This window comes from Opisthocomus hoazin, chromosome 6, assembly GCF_030867145.1.
Source record: "Opisthocomus hoazin isolate bOpiHoa1 chromosome 6, bOpiHoa1.hap1, whole genome shotgun sequence".
Taxonomy (NCBI): domain Eukaryota; kingdom Metazoa; phylum Chordata; class Aves; order Opisthocomiformes; family Opisthocomidae; genus Opisthocomus; species Opisthocomus hoazin.
Genome location: NC_134419.1, coordinates 65,438,563 through 65,456,639, shown reverse-complemented (window position 1 = coordinate 65,456,639; position 18,077 = coordinate 65,438,563). Strand labels below are relative to the sequence as shown.

The 18,077-nt window shown below is 46.3% G+C and overlaps 1 protein-coding gene across 2 annotated transcripts in view; it reads right to left on the bottom strand.

Moving 5' to 3' along the window:
• SUFU (SUFU negative regulator of hedgehog signaling) overlaps positions 1-18,077 on the bottom strand; it is a 100,617-nt gene that overhangs the window by 78,015 nt on the left and 4,525 nt on the right. For both annotated transcript variants that reach the window (XM_075423626.1, XM_075423627.1), the window contains exon 2: positions 15,161-15,295. In XM_075423626.1, coding sequence (XP_075279741.1) covers positions 15,161-15,295 — 135 coding nt within the window. The remainder of the gene's footprint in view (positions 1-15,160; positions 15,296-18,077) is intronic.

The window sequence follows — 18,077 nt, the reverse complement described above, 5'->3', positions numbered from 1 at the left end:
GTATCAGGCAAGAGCTGATGTGCCCCAAACAACATTACGCAGAGTCAGTCTTCCGAATTCAAGCTCCAGGTGCATTACACAGTGTCTTCCCACTATAAGCAAATTACTCTCAGATTCCAGAGCTCGGGGGAAGTGGGTGAAGGAAAAGAAAAAAAAGAAAAAAAGAAGTGACCCCACCTAGTGTTTCCAGCATCTTGCCTAACAGGAAACGGTTGGTTTTAGTGCAGCTGTCAAACAATATAAAAGCCTTATCTGAGAGCCCTGACAGCATGCTGGGACACTCCTGTGAAGCAATTTCATAAGAAAACAGGCATAGCAAACCCCCTACACGAAAGGCTTATAAAGTAACCAGCAAAGTTATTTCAGCCAAAACCTACCTGCTTACTCACACACATATTCTGCTGGATTGTCTCTTGGCATTGAAAAAAGCATCAGTTTTGAAGAAAAACACATAAAAACATCTGAGAGAAGCATGGGGTGGTTATCTGGACGTCAGATGGTTATCTCTTCAGAGCTCCAACAGGAAATTCCACTAGCTCTCGCCATCCAGAACCAGTGCGCAGGAAGTCTTACTGGACTCCCTTCTATCTTGATTTAAGAAAAAGCTCCACACATAAGCATGGAAAACACAAATGCAAAAAGAACACATGCTCAAAGATTTCTGTTCATGTAACATCAAGGTCAGAGAGCGAGTGACACACGGTGCTCGAGACGTCAGTCTGTGGCCATGCCTAAAGCTGTTGCTTAGAGCTTGCTCTTGCAGTCCATCATATCAGATGTGTAAGCCATGAAATCAAATGGAAAACCCTTCTAGAAACAGCAACTTCAATTGTTTTTAGAGAATTATTACATCTAAATCTAAACACATGCAGATGCACGCACTCTGCAGTTATTTGAAGGCAGGTTTCTCAGTTTTCTGAAATACTCCTCCAAGACCTGCTCAGAAAACTTACACTGAAATAGATTTGAGTAAAATTTGCGAATCGATTTGTGCTGGCCAGTATGAAAACAGAACCGTGCCTCACAGAGCTACTGTTCAGCGAGTGCAGTGCTGTTAGGGCAGAGAGAGAAAAGCAGACTTCAGTTTAAGTTTCACTCACACATACATAAGACTGATTTCACACATTTTACTATTCAGCTTCTTTGTAACTCAAGCTGGTGACAATCTTGCCCCTGAAGCCTGGAGATTCACAGTTTAGGTTTTGTTTTCAAAAAATTGTTTCTGTAAATAACACATGTTGATACAACAGATAAATTGATTTTTCCTCTAAACTTTCAGACTACAGAGTCAAGTCAACCTTACTCCTAACTCTGCAGATAGTGTCACCTGAACTACACAGTAATGCAGTTAAGGGTTTCCAGCAGCCTTAGACACAAGCAGCATGGGAATCGTGTGCTTTTTGTAGACCTGACAGACTGGCCACTTTATAGACACCTAAATCAGTCAGGCATGTGAGAAGCACTTGGCACACACATGTCATTAAAATGCATCCATACCACAGTCACCTACATCACAGGAGGAAAGGCTGAGCACTGGGTTTGTTCAGCCTTAATAAAGGCAGACTAAAGGGAGGGGGGGATCTTCTTGCTCAACTACCTATCGGGAGGGCAAACGGAAGACTGAGCCAGACCTTTCTCACAGATGCACAGCAAAATGGCAAAGATCCATTCCACTTACATGTATCTGGAAATCTTTTTCACATGATAGCAGCCAAACCCTGGAAAAGGATCCAGGGAGGCTGTAGAAGCTGGCCCTCTGAGCAGGCATCAACTGGAAACTTTTGGAGGTCCTTTCCAACCCAACTGACCCTATGAAGCATCATGGCCAAGAACATGGGTTTGAACTTTCAGTGCTGGTACCTTGTGCCTAAAACTGAGCTGGCAGGACCCACAGCTGATAATTCACAAGCACATGAGTTAAACTCATTTTGACAGGAGTGGTTACTATACGCAGCTCCTGCCCAGCCACATGGGAAACAGCTCCTGAACTACACTCTCTCCAGCCCAGCACGTTAAAGTAAACTACCATCAGTTTTCAGGTCACTTTAATCTGCTGGGCTGCAAGTTAAGGCAATTCAGGGGTTGTTTCTTTGAGGTTCAGCTGTCCATGCCATGAAAATAGTAGCACCTGGAAGAAGGATAGGATCCTGCTTAGATGCTGGAAGTTAATCCCTTTGAGCTCTAGAGGCATGGAAGCATTATCGTCTCATTCTGGAGAGCACCAAGACACAGTCATACATGTAAGGCTAGTGCATGTAGATTAAGGGCAAAAGGATGTAATAGCTCTGTTTGTGTCAAAGGGATCTATCTGCTTCATCATTAACACTAAGTCAAGAGATTTCAGAATACTCTTAAAGTCCTAAAACAGCATCTGGGTGACCAAAGGTTGAATCCCTTGTCTGATACAAACTTCCCATCCTCCTCTACAAGTTACTTGGAAATTTGACTCTCAGATGTAAAATAATTACATTTCCCTGCTTCAGAGAGTAATGTGACACACTTGTCATATAGGAAATGCTAATATATTCCATCTATCCAGGTCACAAAAGCTCGGAAATTAACATTCTGCACAGCATGGACAAATACTGAACATGGGAAATGACTAAAACAACAAAATATGAAACGAGAGGTTGCATGGGATGTGTCACTCTCTACCCCAGCAAAACATGTTGACATGAGGGCAGTTTACTTTTTACTGTCTGTTTTACGGTGCACAGATATAGCTACACCAGTAGGTGATGGTTTGATCTCCCATTACAGTCGTAACCAAATTGACACGACCAAACCATTTCATCTTCATGATTCCCAAAACATGTGGTGGGGCAGGGGGCGAATCGATGTGAAATCAAGTGACTAGAGGACTGGCCATGCTTTTCAGCTTGAGTGGTCACACACTTCTGCACAGGGCCACCCAGACCTCCCACCTCAGATCCATCCCACCCCAGCTGAGGTGTTCCTGAGAGCAGGGTCTCAACCACCCCCTGCACACTGCGAGCTCAGCCAGCACGGAAAGCAAGGCTGCGCTTCTTGGCTCTGCAGGGCAAGTGCAAACAGCCTCACTGCAACAGCCCGGGGACGTTGCCGCAGAGTTGCATCATCTCCATGCCCACTTAAAGGATCTGGAAAGAATAGCTAGGAGTACAATAAGGATTTACTATTGCATTCACAGAATAAGGGGCAGGGAACAAGTGAAAAAGAAAACAATTTATCAAGATCTGTACTTCAACATTTGACTTAAGCTGTCTATTTATGCTTCACTTCAGAGTTACTTATCCTTCATTTCCACCAGGTCCAGCAGAACAGTGCTCTCCTTTGGCCTGATTGGGAGGCGATTCTGCAAACACAGCACGCAGGCACTGTGCTATACAGCAAGGGACAACCCATCATCTGCACACAGGTCCCATTTCATAATGGGACTGAATCCTTCGCTCTGATACACTGGTCTTTGCATAGCCTGCAGGGAATAGCAATACTCCTCCAAAACTTCACCTAAGGGCTCAGCTGCAACCTCACCAGGCAGAAGAACGCGGGCGCAGGGCCAGTTTGAGCTGGTGTGGCTGGGAAGCAGAGTATGGCCGCGCTTGGTGAGCAGCTGGGAAAAGGGCACCGACTTTCCCTGCAGTGTCTGCTGGCTCCTTTCTAGCCCTGCTTTGGAAAGTTCTGCAGCTGCTGGGAGGAACCCATTCGCATAACAAAAGCGGCTTTCAAAAGCAGTATGGGAGGGTGGAAAGAATAAGAGAAAAACCCAAAGCCAGAAGCTACACTGACAGTTAATGCTAGTTTTTTCAGTATTGCCTAAAAGTCTCAGGCAAGGACCAGGGCTCCAATATGTTATGTAGAACATAAACACTGGTGTCTCCCATTACTTTCCCACCGGCTAAAGAACATAGGTTAAAAAAAAAAATCATGCAAGAAACAACTTCAGCACACCCTCTAGCACATTTTTAGTACTCTGATATACTTCAAAGTTCTCAGCTGTGCAATAAATGAGCTCGAGGCATAACTGGTATTTAGGAGCTTTTAGGAGCCTAAACTCCAACAGACTTCAACAGGAATTTAGGCCCCTGAGTATCCTGCTGGATCTGGGATTCAACCCCCAATCTTCCACTTCATTAGCCATGGAAATGAAGACTGTTTCCTTACTTGCTGAGCTGCTATGTAGTACTTTCATAGTAAAGGCTGCACTCAAAAACAAACCGATGAGCACCATAACAGATCTTAACCAATTAAACAGGTAGGGGAAAGCCCTTGGAGCTCAAGCCATCATTCCAGTGAAAAGAAAGCACTAGACTGCTGGTGAAAGACTCCCAAAAGGGAAACATGAGACAGCTGCAATGAAAAGTCTACTATATATATATATATTTTTTTTTTTTTTCAATCTGCCTTACAGTGTTACGCTTCTCCCGCAAGACTATAGTTCTTTTAAAGCGTTGGAACCTTTCAGAGGTAGGAATCATAGGCTGGTATTTTCAATCTATAGAAATAAACACCTGGCTTGTGAATGTTACACACAGACTTCACCCACTGTAAGACAAAATCCAAAAGGATAAAATAAATCTTGGCCTCTTTAAATCAAACAAAGAAGGAAAGAAAGCATCATTCCTCCCTTCCTTTCAGTCGGTCCAGGATCAGCCCTAAAGATTTTAATAGTGGCAAAGTAGTCTTGCCTCTCAGCCAAACCACTTCAGTTTTGGAAACTGCAAAACGGCTCAGTTTCCCTCACAAACGGGAGTAAAGTTGGGAGAGAGATGTCAACTTACAGCATATTTCAGTACTGCTTACTTTTCAGTGCAGTAAGCACAAAACATGCTCCTCACGTTCCTGACCACTTTAGGAGGAATAACCGACCCAGTACAACACAGAGTTCAGCCTACAGCTCATCACAGCCGCTCTGTTACAGAAAATCCCCCATCCATCTCTGAACACTAAATTCTTTGCTTTGCTGCTTAATGTTACTCTTCTGGGTAAAAAAGAATTCAAAGCCCAGAGACATATTATTTTTGCGTAATAAAGTTATACATATGGATTCAACTTAGCTAGGAAATGTCAACTTAAGGCTTGTCTTCATGAGGAAATTTACTGTAACTAGTCTACCAGCATAATTATATTGCTGTAGTTCTACTGGTAAAATTCCCCTGTTGAGCCTTATTCATAACAACAGCCGCCTTTATGGTTATTTTTGTCGACTATGCCAAAAAAAGGCCCCTGCTCCAGAAAGGCCACAATAGTTCACAGGGGAGGAAGGGAAGGAGCTACGCCAGTGCAACGGGAGCAGTAGAAAGAATAACAGTATAGAAATGGCAGTATTTCTCTATACTAACTTATTATTTGCCACAAAAAAATGAAATGCCGTAAGTAAACTATACTGTACATCAGATATCACTGCAGGTAAGGTATGTGGCAGGGTTACGCCACATTTCATAGCTTTGGTAAAGTTCCCCAAGCCAGACGCTGCTCTGTGTCAGCCCTTCCATGCGCATCCTTTTGTTCTCGCCTTCTCCCCAGCCGCCACAGGCTCCTTCCCCCATTCCCTTCCAGGAGTGATGCCTCGCAGCCCAGCCACTGCCCCGCGCCCCTTGGACCAAGCACTGACTCTCCAAAGCAACCGGGTGTTAAAGACCAACCCCTCTGGTTTACAGCTTGCATCTTCAGGGAGGAGGGATAGCTGAAAAGCAAACAGTTCTCTTTGCAAAAGGGATTTTAAAACAACTGCCCTTCACTTCGGGCAGTGCAAGAATGCTGAGCTCGACAAAACAATGAGCCATCTGTGCACTCCTCCCTCCTTCCCTTGTCTCTGTCCTCTGGGCTTAAATCAGTGCTCCCCAAGAACAGCCCAGTCTCCCTTCACCTCCGCCCACCCTGTTTATGTTTTCTGGCCTTTTTTTTTTTTTTTTCCTCCTCTGAAGAGTCCTTGCAAAATCTTCCTTTAAACCTCAGCGCTTTGTCAGGTGGTATCGCATCTACCCAGCTTTGTCAACCGATCAAAAAATGCCTCCCACCAGAGGATCCATTCCTTGTTTACCATCCCTGGAGGCAGAGTGGCACTCGGGAGCCTTAGCCACCCCTTTGTCCAAGGAAGGGAATGCCATCTGAATGGGAGACCACCAAAGATTTGCAGCCCTCTTTTGTTAGCCCAGTGTGGTGTCACTGCCTATTGGGCCTCCATTCAAAATTGAGATGACAGTAGAACAGCAGCCAAGCTTGGTAATCGCTATGGAGTTTCCAGCTTCGGAGAGAGAAATACCAATAGCTCAAATTTTCAAATAAAATTGGTCATTTTATTACCAATGGTAATTTGTGGTTACCAATTGTAACCACTGTCCCATCAACAAACACAAGCTATTCTAGTACTAGTCATGAAGGCATGTTCCCAATGCTAAATCTGCGTTGAGGGAAAAAAAGGGGATTAGGGCTGAATAACAGCATTCAGATATGTCTCTTCAAACATTCATTTTGTTAGTATCATTATTCCAGCAAGCAGAGGGATAAAAAAAGTCAATCCTCCTTTGATCTCACAGCTGGAATGGCCACACAGCTCAAAAAATGCTTTTACCTTCATGTCCCACTGAAAAAAAAGCTCACTATGTTTTAATTCTTGCTTTTTAGAAAATCCTAAACAGATCTTTATCAAACAAAACAATCTTTCACTAGAAGACCCAACTCTGATCCCCAGTTGCTCCTCTTCCCGTCAGGCTGGAACGCGCTGGGGGAGTACAGCCCGCAAGCTCCCCCCCGTCACTCAGCACTAACCCAGCCACGAGATGGGAGTAAGGAAGCCCTGTCATCAGCCAGCTCTTCTCCCATACGTCATAAGTGTCGAAGTTCTGCTGACAAAGAGCAATCACCCAGTTTGAATACCATGTTATCACCCTGCATGGCAGCAAGAGGCTCATCTTACCAGGATCCATAAGCAGATGCACTACCGAACAGGGAGCAGTGCCCGCTGTCAGTAATGCTCAGCTATAAACCTACTTCCAATATTTTTCCTTTTTTTATTGAAAACAGTCCTCCTTGTAAATTGAACTACTGTGCTGTAAACGTTAAAACGAATTTCCTTCAATGCTTCAAAAAAAATTTCCAAATCTAGCACAGTTCAAGTGTGCTCTCGTCCCACGACCTCCGCGCGCAGGCACAGATACACCACAGCACAAAGCGGGCTTCTCTCTGCAGGTGGCCTACATCTTTCATATTATTAATGGTGCTAACTACCTCCAGCAAATGACATTTGGAAGCCAAGTGCACTCTGCCTGCAAAGAGGGAAAAAAAAGGATCTCCCTATGGTGACCATAGCTTCAAGGGAGGTCTGCCTCCAGCAGAGAAACACAAGCCTCAAGCAGCCCTGGGGCATTGCTTCCCTCAGTCACCGGATGGACACCGTCAGCGAGCCCGTCAATAGGCACGACGCTTGGTTTAACCAGTTTTAGCCTGAGGATATTGGGAATTGAACCTTACATGATCACACTTGTGCATGTGCTTCTTTAAAATGTCCTGACAATTTTTGAACTCCTTGGTCAAATTCAATCAAGTCCTTCAAAGGAAGGTTTGTCCCCAAAATACCACATTTCTACAAAGTAGCCAGAAACAAAAAACCAGACAGAAGAGAAGGATCTACAGGCACACCCATTAAGCAAGTTTCAGTAGAAGCACAACTGTATTTCTAGACACCAGAGAATCCATGCAGGTAAGACCTGTTGAAAGTACCTTCATTTTGGGAAAACCTCAGTCTAACCCACATTTTTATAGACATGAAAAAAAGCCAATCACAGGACAAATACATTAAAAAACAGATCCTATTGCCCCCCTGCATCTAAACTACTCGTTTCAACTCTGATGGATTCTCAAATGAGCTATCATTTAAAGGAAATGCTTTTTTTGTCACACAACTCCCTAATTCCATGGCCTCTCCCTTCTGACTCTGCCACAAACCTTCCTCTCCCTTCTGTCTCAGAAAAAAGATCAACTAGAAAAATAAGCATTACATTTGGGGTCAATCTCTGAGAGGCAAACAAAAGACCTAGGAAGAAAAAGGAAGTTGAGTTTGGTGCCCATCTTGGACTCTCCAAGTCTTAGCTCTTGTACGGTCTTCCTAAACTGATGCTTACCAGTGCCCTCTTCCATGTCATGCCCTCTGTCTGGGGCAGATGCTCCACCTCCAGCAAAAACACTTAGAAGAAACATTTCTTCAGTGCACTGGCTAAAGTTCAGTTCCCACAGATGAAGCCATGGCAATATGAAGCAGGAAGCTACGGAAACTTGGAAGAAGGTACTCAGCGTAACATTAAATCCCTGTAATTTCATTGCTCTCATGGCTGTTCCCCACAACAAACCCATCACAGTCACACCTCACAGAAGTCCGATCCAGGAGCAGAACCTCTATTTCCTGATCCTCAACTTGAGGATACGTCCCCAAAATACAACCTTACTTCCCTATCCCATGTGCCAAATTAGCTACCAAGCAGCCAGCCCCAACACAGCAGGTGTCCTTTGACTTCAGAGCTAACAGCCTAGTGAAAACAAATGAGGATGAGGAGGGGGGCATTTGCATGTCTATGCTATTATTTAAGAAAGTCCTCAGGTTTCTCTGTGTGAAGTATGCTTCAAGAACACACTTGAAAGAAACCGGACACCATGAAAGGTAGAAGAATGCCTTGGGTTTTAAACAACTTTCCTTGAATTCCAGACTCACCTCCCAAACTAAACTGATTCGATCTTTCAGCTCTCCAAGGTAGACATGCTGAACTCCACAAAAATTGCTTCAAAATCTTACCTGAAATATAGATCCACAACAACCTCCACCCCTCTCTAATTTACTGTCATCCCAAAGGCCCTATATTTTATTGCATTTTCATGAAAACAAAGGAGGACAGGGTCAGTGTCTACCATTTTGAAAGCATTCACTGTCACCTCGGAGTTTGGTGTAATATTTCAGTGGTGCTTCAGGCATGTGGTTTATAAAGCACTTAGGGACCCATTAAATACCAAAATTTAGGGCTAAAGGCTGGCAAGCTGAGGGCAGCAAGCTTTTAAATTTATGAAAGGCTGCAGAACTAAGAGGCCACTGAAGTGACAGCTGTCAGCACCACTCCATCCTACGTTCATGCAGGCTCAAAGGAGAAGCCAGCACACACTCAAAAGAAAGAGCGCACTCATTCCAACTTTCAGGGTATTTTCTAAATACTCTTTTCAAACTCCTTTCACACTCGGAAAAAGCCTTCCAGAAAACATCCACCCCTCTGCAAGCCTTGCATTTGTTACCTGATCCAGTTTTGCGCTCCTTTTTCTTCCTCCCCGCTCTAACAAGCATCCTTGCCCCTTTACAAGTTAAGGTCATTCAGAGGATCTATACAAGCCCGCCGAACACAAGCTGGACTGGAGATCTTGAAAGGCTCATGCTTACCCTCACCTTTAATAGGGAGGCACCACCCACCGAGACAACACGTTATCCCGGCATGCACCGCTCCCTCCCGATCCAAACGGCAAGCACCACAAATCAAAAGGACCACAGCAAGCTGGAACCCGCTGCCTCCACGGGTGGTACCCTGCGTCTGTATTAGAGATGAAGGCAGCTGTAATCTCTTCGGCTTTATGCAAATGGGATGCGGCGCGGCGGCTCCTGGCTCGCTGCCAGGAAAAACACCCAAAAACCACCACCCTTGTCAATATGAAGTTTGTGTAGATCAGGAAACCCAATTATTGGAATTTGCATAAAAAGCTAAACATCAAAACACAGTTGGCATGCTGCTTCTTAGGATGTGGGAAGGCCACAAATACAAATCTTATCTCTTAACCTAGCCATAATTTAAGCTTTGCTTTCTATTGTGGCTTTGAATTAAAACCTTGCCATTTTAATACAAATAAGACTATTCAAGGTTTTCAGGAATTCTATGGCATTGTGGTTATCATTCTCCACGCACTTTTTAAACTGTTAACGAAAAGGGTAAGCACTCGAACTACAAAAACAGTTAATTGGAGATTCAGCCTTGGCCTTGCAGTGAACTGGAGACAGAACTCAGCGTGGTGAAAACATGCACTGCTTCCCAGCTCTCTGGACAGCCCAGCAGAGTCCTGCGCCAGCACAGCCCAGGGCTGGAGCACGCCACAGCACCGCAGAAGCTGAAGCTGGCGCTGCCACTGATGGAGTCCGAGTCCAGCTACGTTTGCTGACGCTGCCTTCCTCGGGCACCCGTTCTGCACGCAGGCAGAAGGAACCATCACGCCTGGAAGCCACAGGAAGGATGAGCTGCCTGTGCCCTGGCCATGCGGACGGTCTGGCCTTGGAGCATGAATCCACAACTGCCAGCTGAGGCACCCCGCTTTGTGCAAGCGGACGGGAACACGTTGCCTGCTGCTGATTTTGCTGTGGGGCAGTAGCCGCCAGCAAGGGGTGGCAAAGGGCGTAGGACCTGTCTCCTCTCCCACAGCCGCACCGGCTAGACACTGCCGGCCAGCGTGCTCGCACGCTACACATGCACTCACTGATGCAGTACACAATCTTCCTCTCAGAAAGCCAGAACAGTCCAAAAAAAGGCTCTGCTTTAACCCTGCCAAATAGATTTAAGAAGTTACACATTGATTTTGATTTTAAATAAGTTAAAAATGGAGAATAACTTGTAAAAATGTCCCGGAAGGATTGCTGTTGCCACTCAAGTCGTGCAACATACTCGACCGGAGAGACTTATTTCCATGCAACTTGGCATGAAATCCCACCGAAAGGCCTGCGGTTCCCTAACGCTGTCATGACATCATGATTTAAGATTTTTAGAGTGATCAGCTCAGCACAGCTGGTGTCATGGTTGCCATTATACCATGAAACACTGAGTGGTTTTAAATGAAAAAGGTTTCCCCATTTGAAATTTTTAGATTTCTTCCATCTTATTCTGTGGACTCTTAAAACCAGACCAGTTCTGTAAGCAGACTATAGCTGATATTTAAGCAGAGCAGGAAACAGTGCTGCTTTAACTGAAAATAAATCTGTCAACAAGGAGGCACACAGAGAGCTCCACTTCAGATTTTTCAGGTTCTTATTAAAAAATATAAAGTCAACATTTTCACGTTACTCCTACATCTGTTTGCTATTCCATTATAAATAAAAATATAGGGGCCTCCAATTCAGTGTTGGTTCACTCAAAATCAAAAAGTCCTTTTCATTTAATACTTCATTATAGTTGGTCTAGATTGTACCATATTACCAGAAGAGGTCCATGAGAAATAAGCTATGCATTACCCAAAGTCAATCTGGGAGACTGAAAAGGCCTTTGGCAGTGCACTATCCTTCCCCTTCCAAAGGATGAAGGACAGCAAGCTTATCGCAGCACATCCTAAGGTAGCAACCTCTCCAGCTGATACGAGCACTCGGAGCATAAGGAATTGGCTAGATGGTCGCACTCAGAGAGTTGCGGTCAACGGCTCAACATTCAACTGCAGACCACTGGCGATCCTCAGGGGTCAGTACTGGGCCCAGTGCTGTTTAACATCTTTGTCAGCGACATGGACAGTGGGATTGCGTGCACCCTCAGCAAGTTTGCCAATGACACCAAGTGGTGTGGTGCAGCCGACATGCTGGAGAGAAGGGGTGCCATCCAGAGGGACCTGGACAGGTGGGCCCATGTGAACCTCATGAAGTTCAACAAGGCCAAGTGCAAGGTCCTGCACAGGGGTCAGGGCAATCCCAAGCACAAATACAGGCTGGGCAGAGAATGGATTGAGAGCAGCCTTGAGGAGAAAGACTTGGGGGTGCTGGTGGGTGAGAAATGCAACATGACCCGGCACTGTACACTCACAGCCCAGAAGGCCAACCACATCCTGGGCGGCATCAAGAGAAGCGTGGCCAGCAGGGCCAGGGAGGGGATTCTGCCCCTCTGCTCCACTCTAGTCAGACCCCACCTGGGGTCCTGCGTCCAGCTCTGGAGCCCCCAGCACAGGAAAGACATGGACCTGTTGGAGCGAGGCCAGAGGAGTCCACAAAAAAGATTCAATGGATGGAACACCTCTCCTATGAGGAAAGGCTGAGAGTTGGGGCTGTTCAGCCTGGAGAAGAGACGGCTCCGTATAGACCTTAGAGCAGCTTTCCAGTACCTGAAGGGGGCCTGCAAGAAAGCTGGAGAGGGAGTTTTTACAAGGGCATGCAGTGATAGGACATGGGGTAATGGCTTTAAACTGAAAGAGGGTAGATTTAGGTTAGATGCAAGAAAGAAATTCTTTACTATGAGGGTTGTGAGGCACTGGAACAGGCTGCCCAGAGAAGCTGTGGATGCCCCCTCTTGGAAGAGTTCAAGGCCAGGCTTTGCACAACCTGGTCTAGTGGAAGGTGTCCCTGCCCATGGTGGTGAGGGAGGTGGAACTAGGTGATCCATAATGTCCCTTCCAACCCAAACCATTCTATGATTCTATGAAGCAGGTCCAGCTCTGCACTCTTTGCAGAGAGAGCTGGGAAACAAAAACCCCACAAACTAACCCCTATCTCCAGAGGCCAGGGCAGTTGAAGATAGTTCAACTGGAAGAAGTCTTCCAAAGATTTAAACAACTCCTCTGTCACCCACCCTCCCGCCAACCATCCTACAGCACGCTTTACCTGGGATAGCAGATTCCCACAGTCCTTCAAGCAACAAAGAGACTGATATTCATTTTCTTGAACGAGGGCTTTATTGAATTCCCTGATGGAGAACAAGAGCCTATGAAGCATGCAGGAAGATCCCGACATTCCTGAAATGAGCACCCAGTGCTGGTCTGACAATGTGCATTTCACATGGCAGTCATGTTGCAAGAGCAGTTAGCAAACAGCAACTGCTGTGAGGAGCAAGAATTGACGGTGGGTGCTGAGCTCCTTGGAAAATCTTCTCTCTGCCTGTCTACAGTGCTCGCTGACCAGGTGGTAACTTCAAGTTCAGTGTCTAAGAGATGTGTAGGTTCTGACAGCTTTACCACATGCATAACTGTATATTAAGACTATTTATCCTAAAGGCAGAGCCAGCCTTCTCGATAGTATACGTAGTACTAAGTTTTGTAGCTCCAAGAATGAGGCTGAAATAAAGGTGACAGACTGCAGACAGCTGAACATCTCAGGGCGAGTGACACAGGGACACCTCGCTGTGGAGCCAGGAACACTGTTCCAGCTACACAGAAGGGAAACACGCATGCACCCGGGGCACGGACATCACTTTGATGGGTCTGAGCAGACCTGTGCTCAAGAGGTTGCAGCCAACATCCTCAAAGCAGTGCAGCAGCGAGGGCTAGCTATTTGCTTGCCGTGCCCAGCTGCAGCAGCCTCCGGCAGCGCGGTGCCACGGGCAGCCGATGCACACCGGCTCTCTGAGCCTCCTCCCAGGCTCACGTACACACAGGGCATTCGGGGACGTCAGACCTCCCAGAGCATGGCACAGACTTTGCTCCTGCTTCACTCAGCAGGCCTTGGAAATCGCCTGCAGCCAATGTCTAGCAATGGGGGTTTAATTCCTGTGCCCTGCAACCAGAAAAAGGCATATTCCACCATCTCAATCCAAATTTCCAGACCAAACCACATGACAGTATGAAGAGTAAGCAGGCCTCGTGCCAGCAATTTATTTGAAGTTGTGTCACAGAGGTGTTATGTCACTTTCACTCCTCCACCCCGAAGCTTTACACTACAGAAGAACAGCAGTTTTTGGTCTAGCAGACAGGTTTTACGAGTGAGAAGCCAGAGCACATGCCAGGGCCAAGGAAGCTGTATCCTTACATGACTCGCTGCTTCATTCATAAAAACCCATCACCCTTCATGTCTTCAGCTGAGACCCTCACGTCTGCTCCCTGCTCTCACTCGAAACCATCACGAAAGAGTCTGAGCAAAGAGAATAGTCTCACCATGGGAAAACCTCAGGCTGACAAGTCTCCAAAGAGAGGAAGTCAACACAGCACTTACTCCCTCCAAAATCAGGTCCACCAAAATAAGGTTGGCAAACACTACCGTGGTCCAAGAACAAAGGTACCACATGAAAGCCTGCATGTCCATGGTAAGGTCTCTTATGGAATCGAGGGAAGAAAGCCTTTAACTTCACTTCTCTTCACTTTCTTCACTTGCCCTACCTTTCCTCTGCCGCAGCAACAAATAACTGGGGTTTGCTGTTAGCAGATGTGTTGGTTAAATGTTCCAGGCAGATCTCCGTGACACTAGGGTCCTGTATAAACTCCTAAGAGACCTGTCTTCTGAAAAACAATTATGTAACCATAAACATGAGAAAAATAACAGGAGAACCTGCCTGGAGCACATGGGCAAGGTTAAAGAAACTGCCTGAATGCTGCTGGTGCAAGAGAAGCACCTGGATGAAAAAACCTGGTGGCTGAACCTTCACCAAGACAAACAAAACTTGGAAAGCTTGGGTGAAGAAACTGGGGCCTTTGCTGCACCAATCATCAAGGACATCTGCCCTGCAAACACAAAACAGAGCAAAGAGTTTCACTAAACAGTGACAGCAGAAACCCTCTGCCATTTCTGGCTGGTTAAAAGGCCATGTTCACAGCCCCAAGATCATGACAGCTTGGCTACTGCTATGCACTTTAACTGGAGTTAAGGAGCAAGATCAGTAAAAGACAGACAGAAATAAGATTAGATCATGTCATCTAACACAAAACGCTTGCTAAAGACCATCCATGACAACAAGCTAAGATAATAACTTAATTATTGGAGAAAAGACAGTCAAACAACTAGAATTTTATGCTTCTGCTACACAGATTGGCACTTTATACAGCAGCCACTGGGGTGGCAGTCTGCTGACATTAACACTGCTGTGCCAGCAATAGCAAAAATGCCCTTACAGCAGTTTTCCAGAGGAAGGCATTTAACATGCACAGGGAGGGGTCAGGATTTAAGCATATGACCATAACAGACTACCAAGAGCGAAAAACACAACAAGACATTTAGTGAAAGAAAAAAAAAAGAAAAAAAAAAAATTGCTCGACTTAACACTAAGGAAATACACTGCATTCAAAGCCTGCAGAGTGGAACACAGTAATTCTTCTACATCCAAGAACAGGCTTACATTGCCCCTTGTGAGACCAGGGCTAGGACATTCTCAGCACAAAACCAGCTGTCAAAATAGTAAGAACAGCAGGACAGGGTTTTACCTGCGCTCCCTCAAAACGCAACACAAAACACAACACGCAGCAACAGAACTTCAATGACACTTACTCATGTACTCTGTTGTCTCCGTACAAGTCACTTAACCCAAAGCTGACGTAGTGCCAGTGCTCAGGAACATTCAGTGCTGGGTTTCCCAGGTTTCTGTACATGCTGACATAGTCCAGAGGATCAGGTCCTCCCAGCCTGCATTAAAAACAGAAAGATTCTTACGTAAGTGAGTTTACTCAAGACAAATGGGAAGTCTCCACAGGTGCTACAAGGGGCTGTAAAACGACCTGCTTTAAAACATAGCTAGCAACAAAACTGGAAGTAACATGTTTAAGTTACTTCCAAAAAAAAAAAAAAAAAAAAAATTGAGCAGAAAGATTGGGTTAAGTCCAGAAAGCTTCAAGCACAGGAAGGCAAACTGCATGTGTGCAGCACACTACAATGTTTTTAACATCAAAGCATAAATCCTCTGGAAAATCATATTAAAGTTTCCACAAAACAAAGAAAATCGGAAAATTGTACTACTAACAGAGCAGTAACTGTCTACACTGCAAGCTCTTAATTCAGTCCAGAGGCACATACCTCAATTAAAAAAGAACAACCTGACGCTACTCCTCGAAGCAGAATTTGAAATGCCTAAGTTTTGAGGAGAGTAATCCATACTTCTGAACATCAACACGACAGTTAAAATAGTGGAGAAAAACATTGATTCAGAAAAATTAGTACCAGAACTTGAAAAATACACTAGCTGTGTTAATCAAGCATGAGTAATAAGCATCACTGCAGCCTCTGCTTTAACATCATAGAATCATTTAGGTTTTTTGAACACCTCCAGGGATGGTGACTCCACCACTTCCCTGGGCAGCCTGTTGCAATGCCTGACCACTCTTTCAGTAAAGAAAATTTTCCTCATCTCCAATCTAAACCTCTCCGACGCAACTTGAGGCCATTTCCTCTTCTCCTATCGCTTGTTACTTGGGAGAAGAGACCAACACACACCTCACTACAACCTCCTTTCAGGTAGTTGTAGGGAGCAATAAGGTCTCCCCTCAGCCTCCTCTTCTCCAGACTAAACAACCCCAGCTCCCTCAGTCACTCCTCCTAAGACTTGTTCTCTAGACCACTCACCAGCCTCGTTGCCCTTCCCTGGACACGCTCCAGCACCTCTATGTCCTTCTTGTAGTGAGGGGCCCAAAGCTGGACACAGTTTTCGAGGTGCGAATTCACCCATTCAGAACAGGTTCCTTCAAAGAACATTACTTAAGTCAATGCAGCACAGCCAGACCACATTAAGCTGCAGCCCCCATTCCATCACAAGGCAGTCAGCAGCCAGGCCGGTGTGCCAGCAGAGACCACGGCACACTCCTGCGGCTTGCCGCTGCGCAGCTCCCCACCAAAAGCAGGAACGTGCTAGGCTGTTTTGCTCACTGTTCACCCCGTCAATCAGAAACACACAGGTAGAAGCAAGCAAGAAGAGACAAGACATAAAACCACCTAACACAAGCACTTATGGAATAGCGTGAGCAGCTGTTTAACTGCTCCCTGCCTCCAATTCACTTTTTCTTTTTAAAATACTCACAACTGCTCCAAACAAGAAATTCCAAACTAGGACGACCCCCTTCATTCAAACCACTTCTTGCACACCAATTCTCCTCATCTGCATCATCTGTTCAGATCCTGACTCTATCAGTTGCTGGTTGCAGGGCACGCCTGTGCTTCCCTCGCTAGCCCTGAGGGTTTGTGTATCATCATTACAACCGCTCCACAAAAAGCACTTGAGCACCTCAGTTTTGTTCCTTGATTAAAGTACCGCTGCGGTGTATCAAACACTGGCAGGCTTGGCAAGAGATACTTTCTCAGCATCTAGCCTGCTCGCCAGCCTCGTGCAGCACCCTCCACTACCCCTGCGCCAGGCCTCCTGCAAGTGTTTGTGTTTCACGTGCGGAGATCCGTACCTTGCCCTACCAAGGAAGCTCTGGTACGATCAAACAGCAAAGCTTAATTGCAGTTACCCCACTTAAGGCCAGCACCCTTCTCAGAGTCCCATCTAGCAGCACAGAGGAAACGCTGAGGAGCGTTTCAATCCTCAGGCATGAGTGCAACCAGGCTGCTGGTAGTAAAGGCAGTTACACCCACCTGGCTTCAGAAGACAGGCTATCAGTGCAGAAGAGGTTTAACCCTGAGCTTGCACAATTACCCCTAGATCACACTCGTCGAGTACAGCAATTTCTTGAAGTTCATTTAGGAGAGACTCGTGAGAAGACAGGGTTTTTCAGAGCTGGGGTAGCTGGCATTGCGGAACAGCAGTGCTAAGAAGTCACTTCGCAATTCTGCATCCGCCTCACCACACTGCCGCAGCACCTGGGCATCTCCACAGGAGATTGTCCAGAGAAGCAGTCACCATGGCCGGACAGCTGAATCCAGCCCTTGCTGGTAGCTCACGGGCCTGGCGAGAGGCCAGCGCCCGGTCGAGCTGACACGCAAAGCACCTGCAAGAAGGTGCTTTCCAGGGTGGGCTCCAAGGAGAGTTCATGCACACGGGACTCCCCGGGTTTATCACCTGCAGGGAGGACGGCGCCAGGAAAGGCCATGAGAGCAGCTCTCTTGTTTCCAAAAGGCACCTACACGCTCTGCGCAGATTTCCAGTGACAGTGACACAGTTTGAAATCCTCTGCCCAACATCACCTAGCCTGCACAAAGTAATACATCCGCTTGTTGTATGGAAAGGCCTGTGGGCACTCTACACAAGTGTGCCATGCTGCCTCCCTCCTGCTGCTGCAGGGGAAAAAAAAAAAGCAGACAGGGTATCCAACATGAGTGACTTTCCCTAGGACAGCTTCTCTCCTTCCAAGCCACGTAAGGCCACCACGGTGACTCCAGGCCAGCTCCAGCTTCCCAGCAGGTCGCTCAAGGATGCAGCCCAGGATACCAGGGCAGGACAGAGCGGGTGAGCATCCCACCCTGGTAATGGCACTGA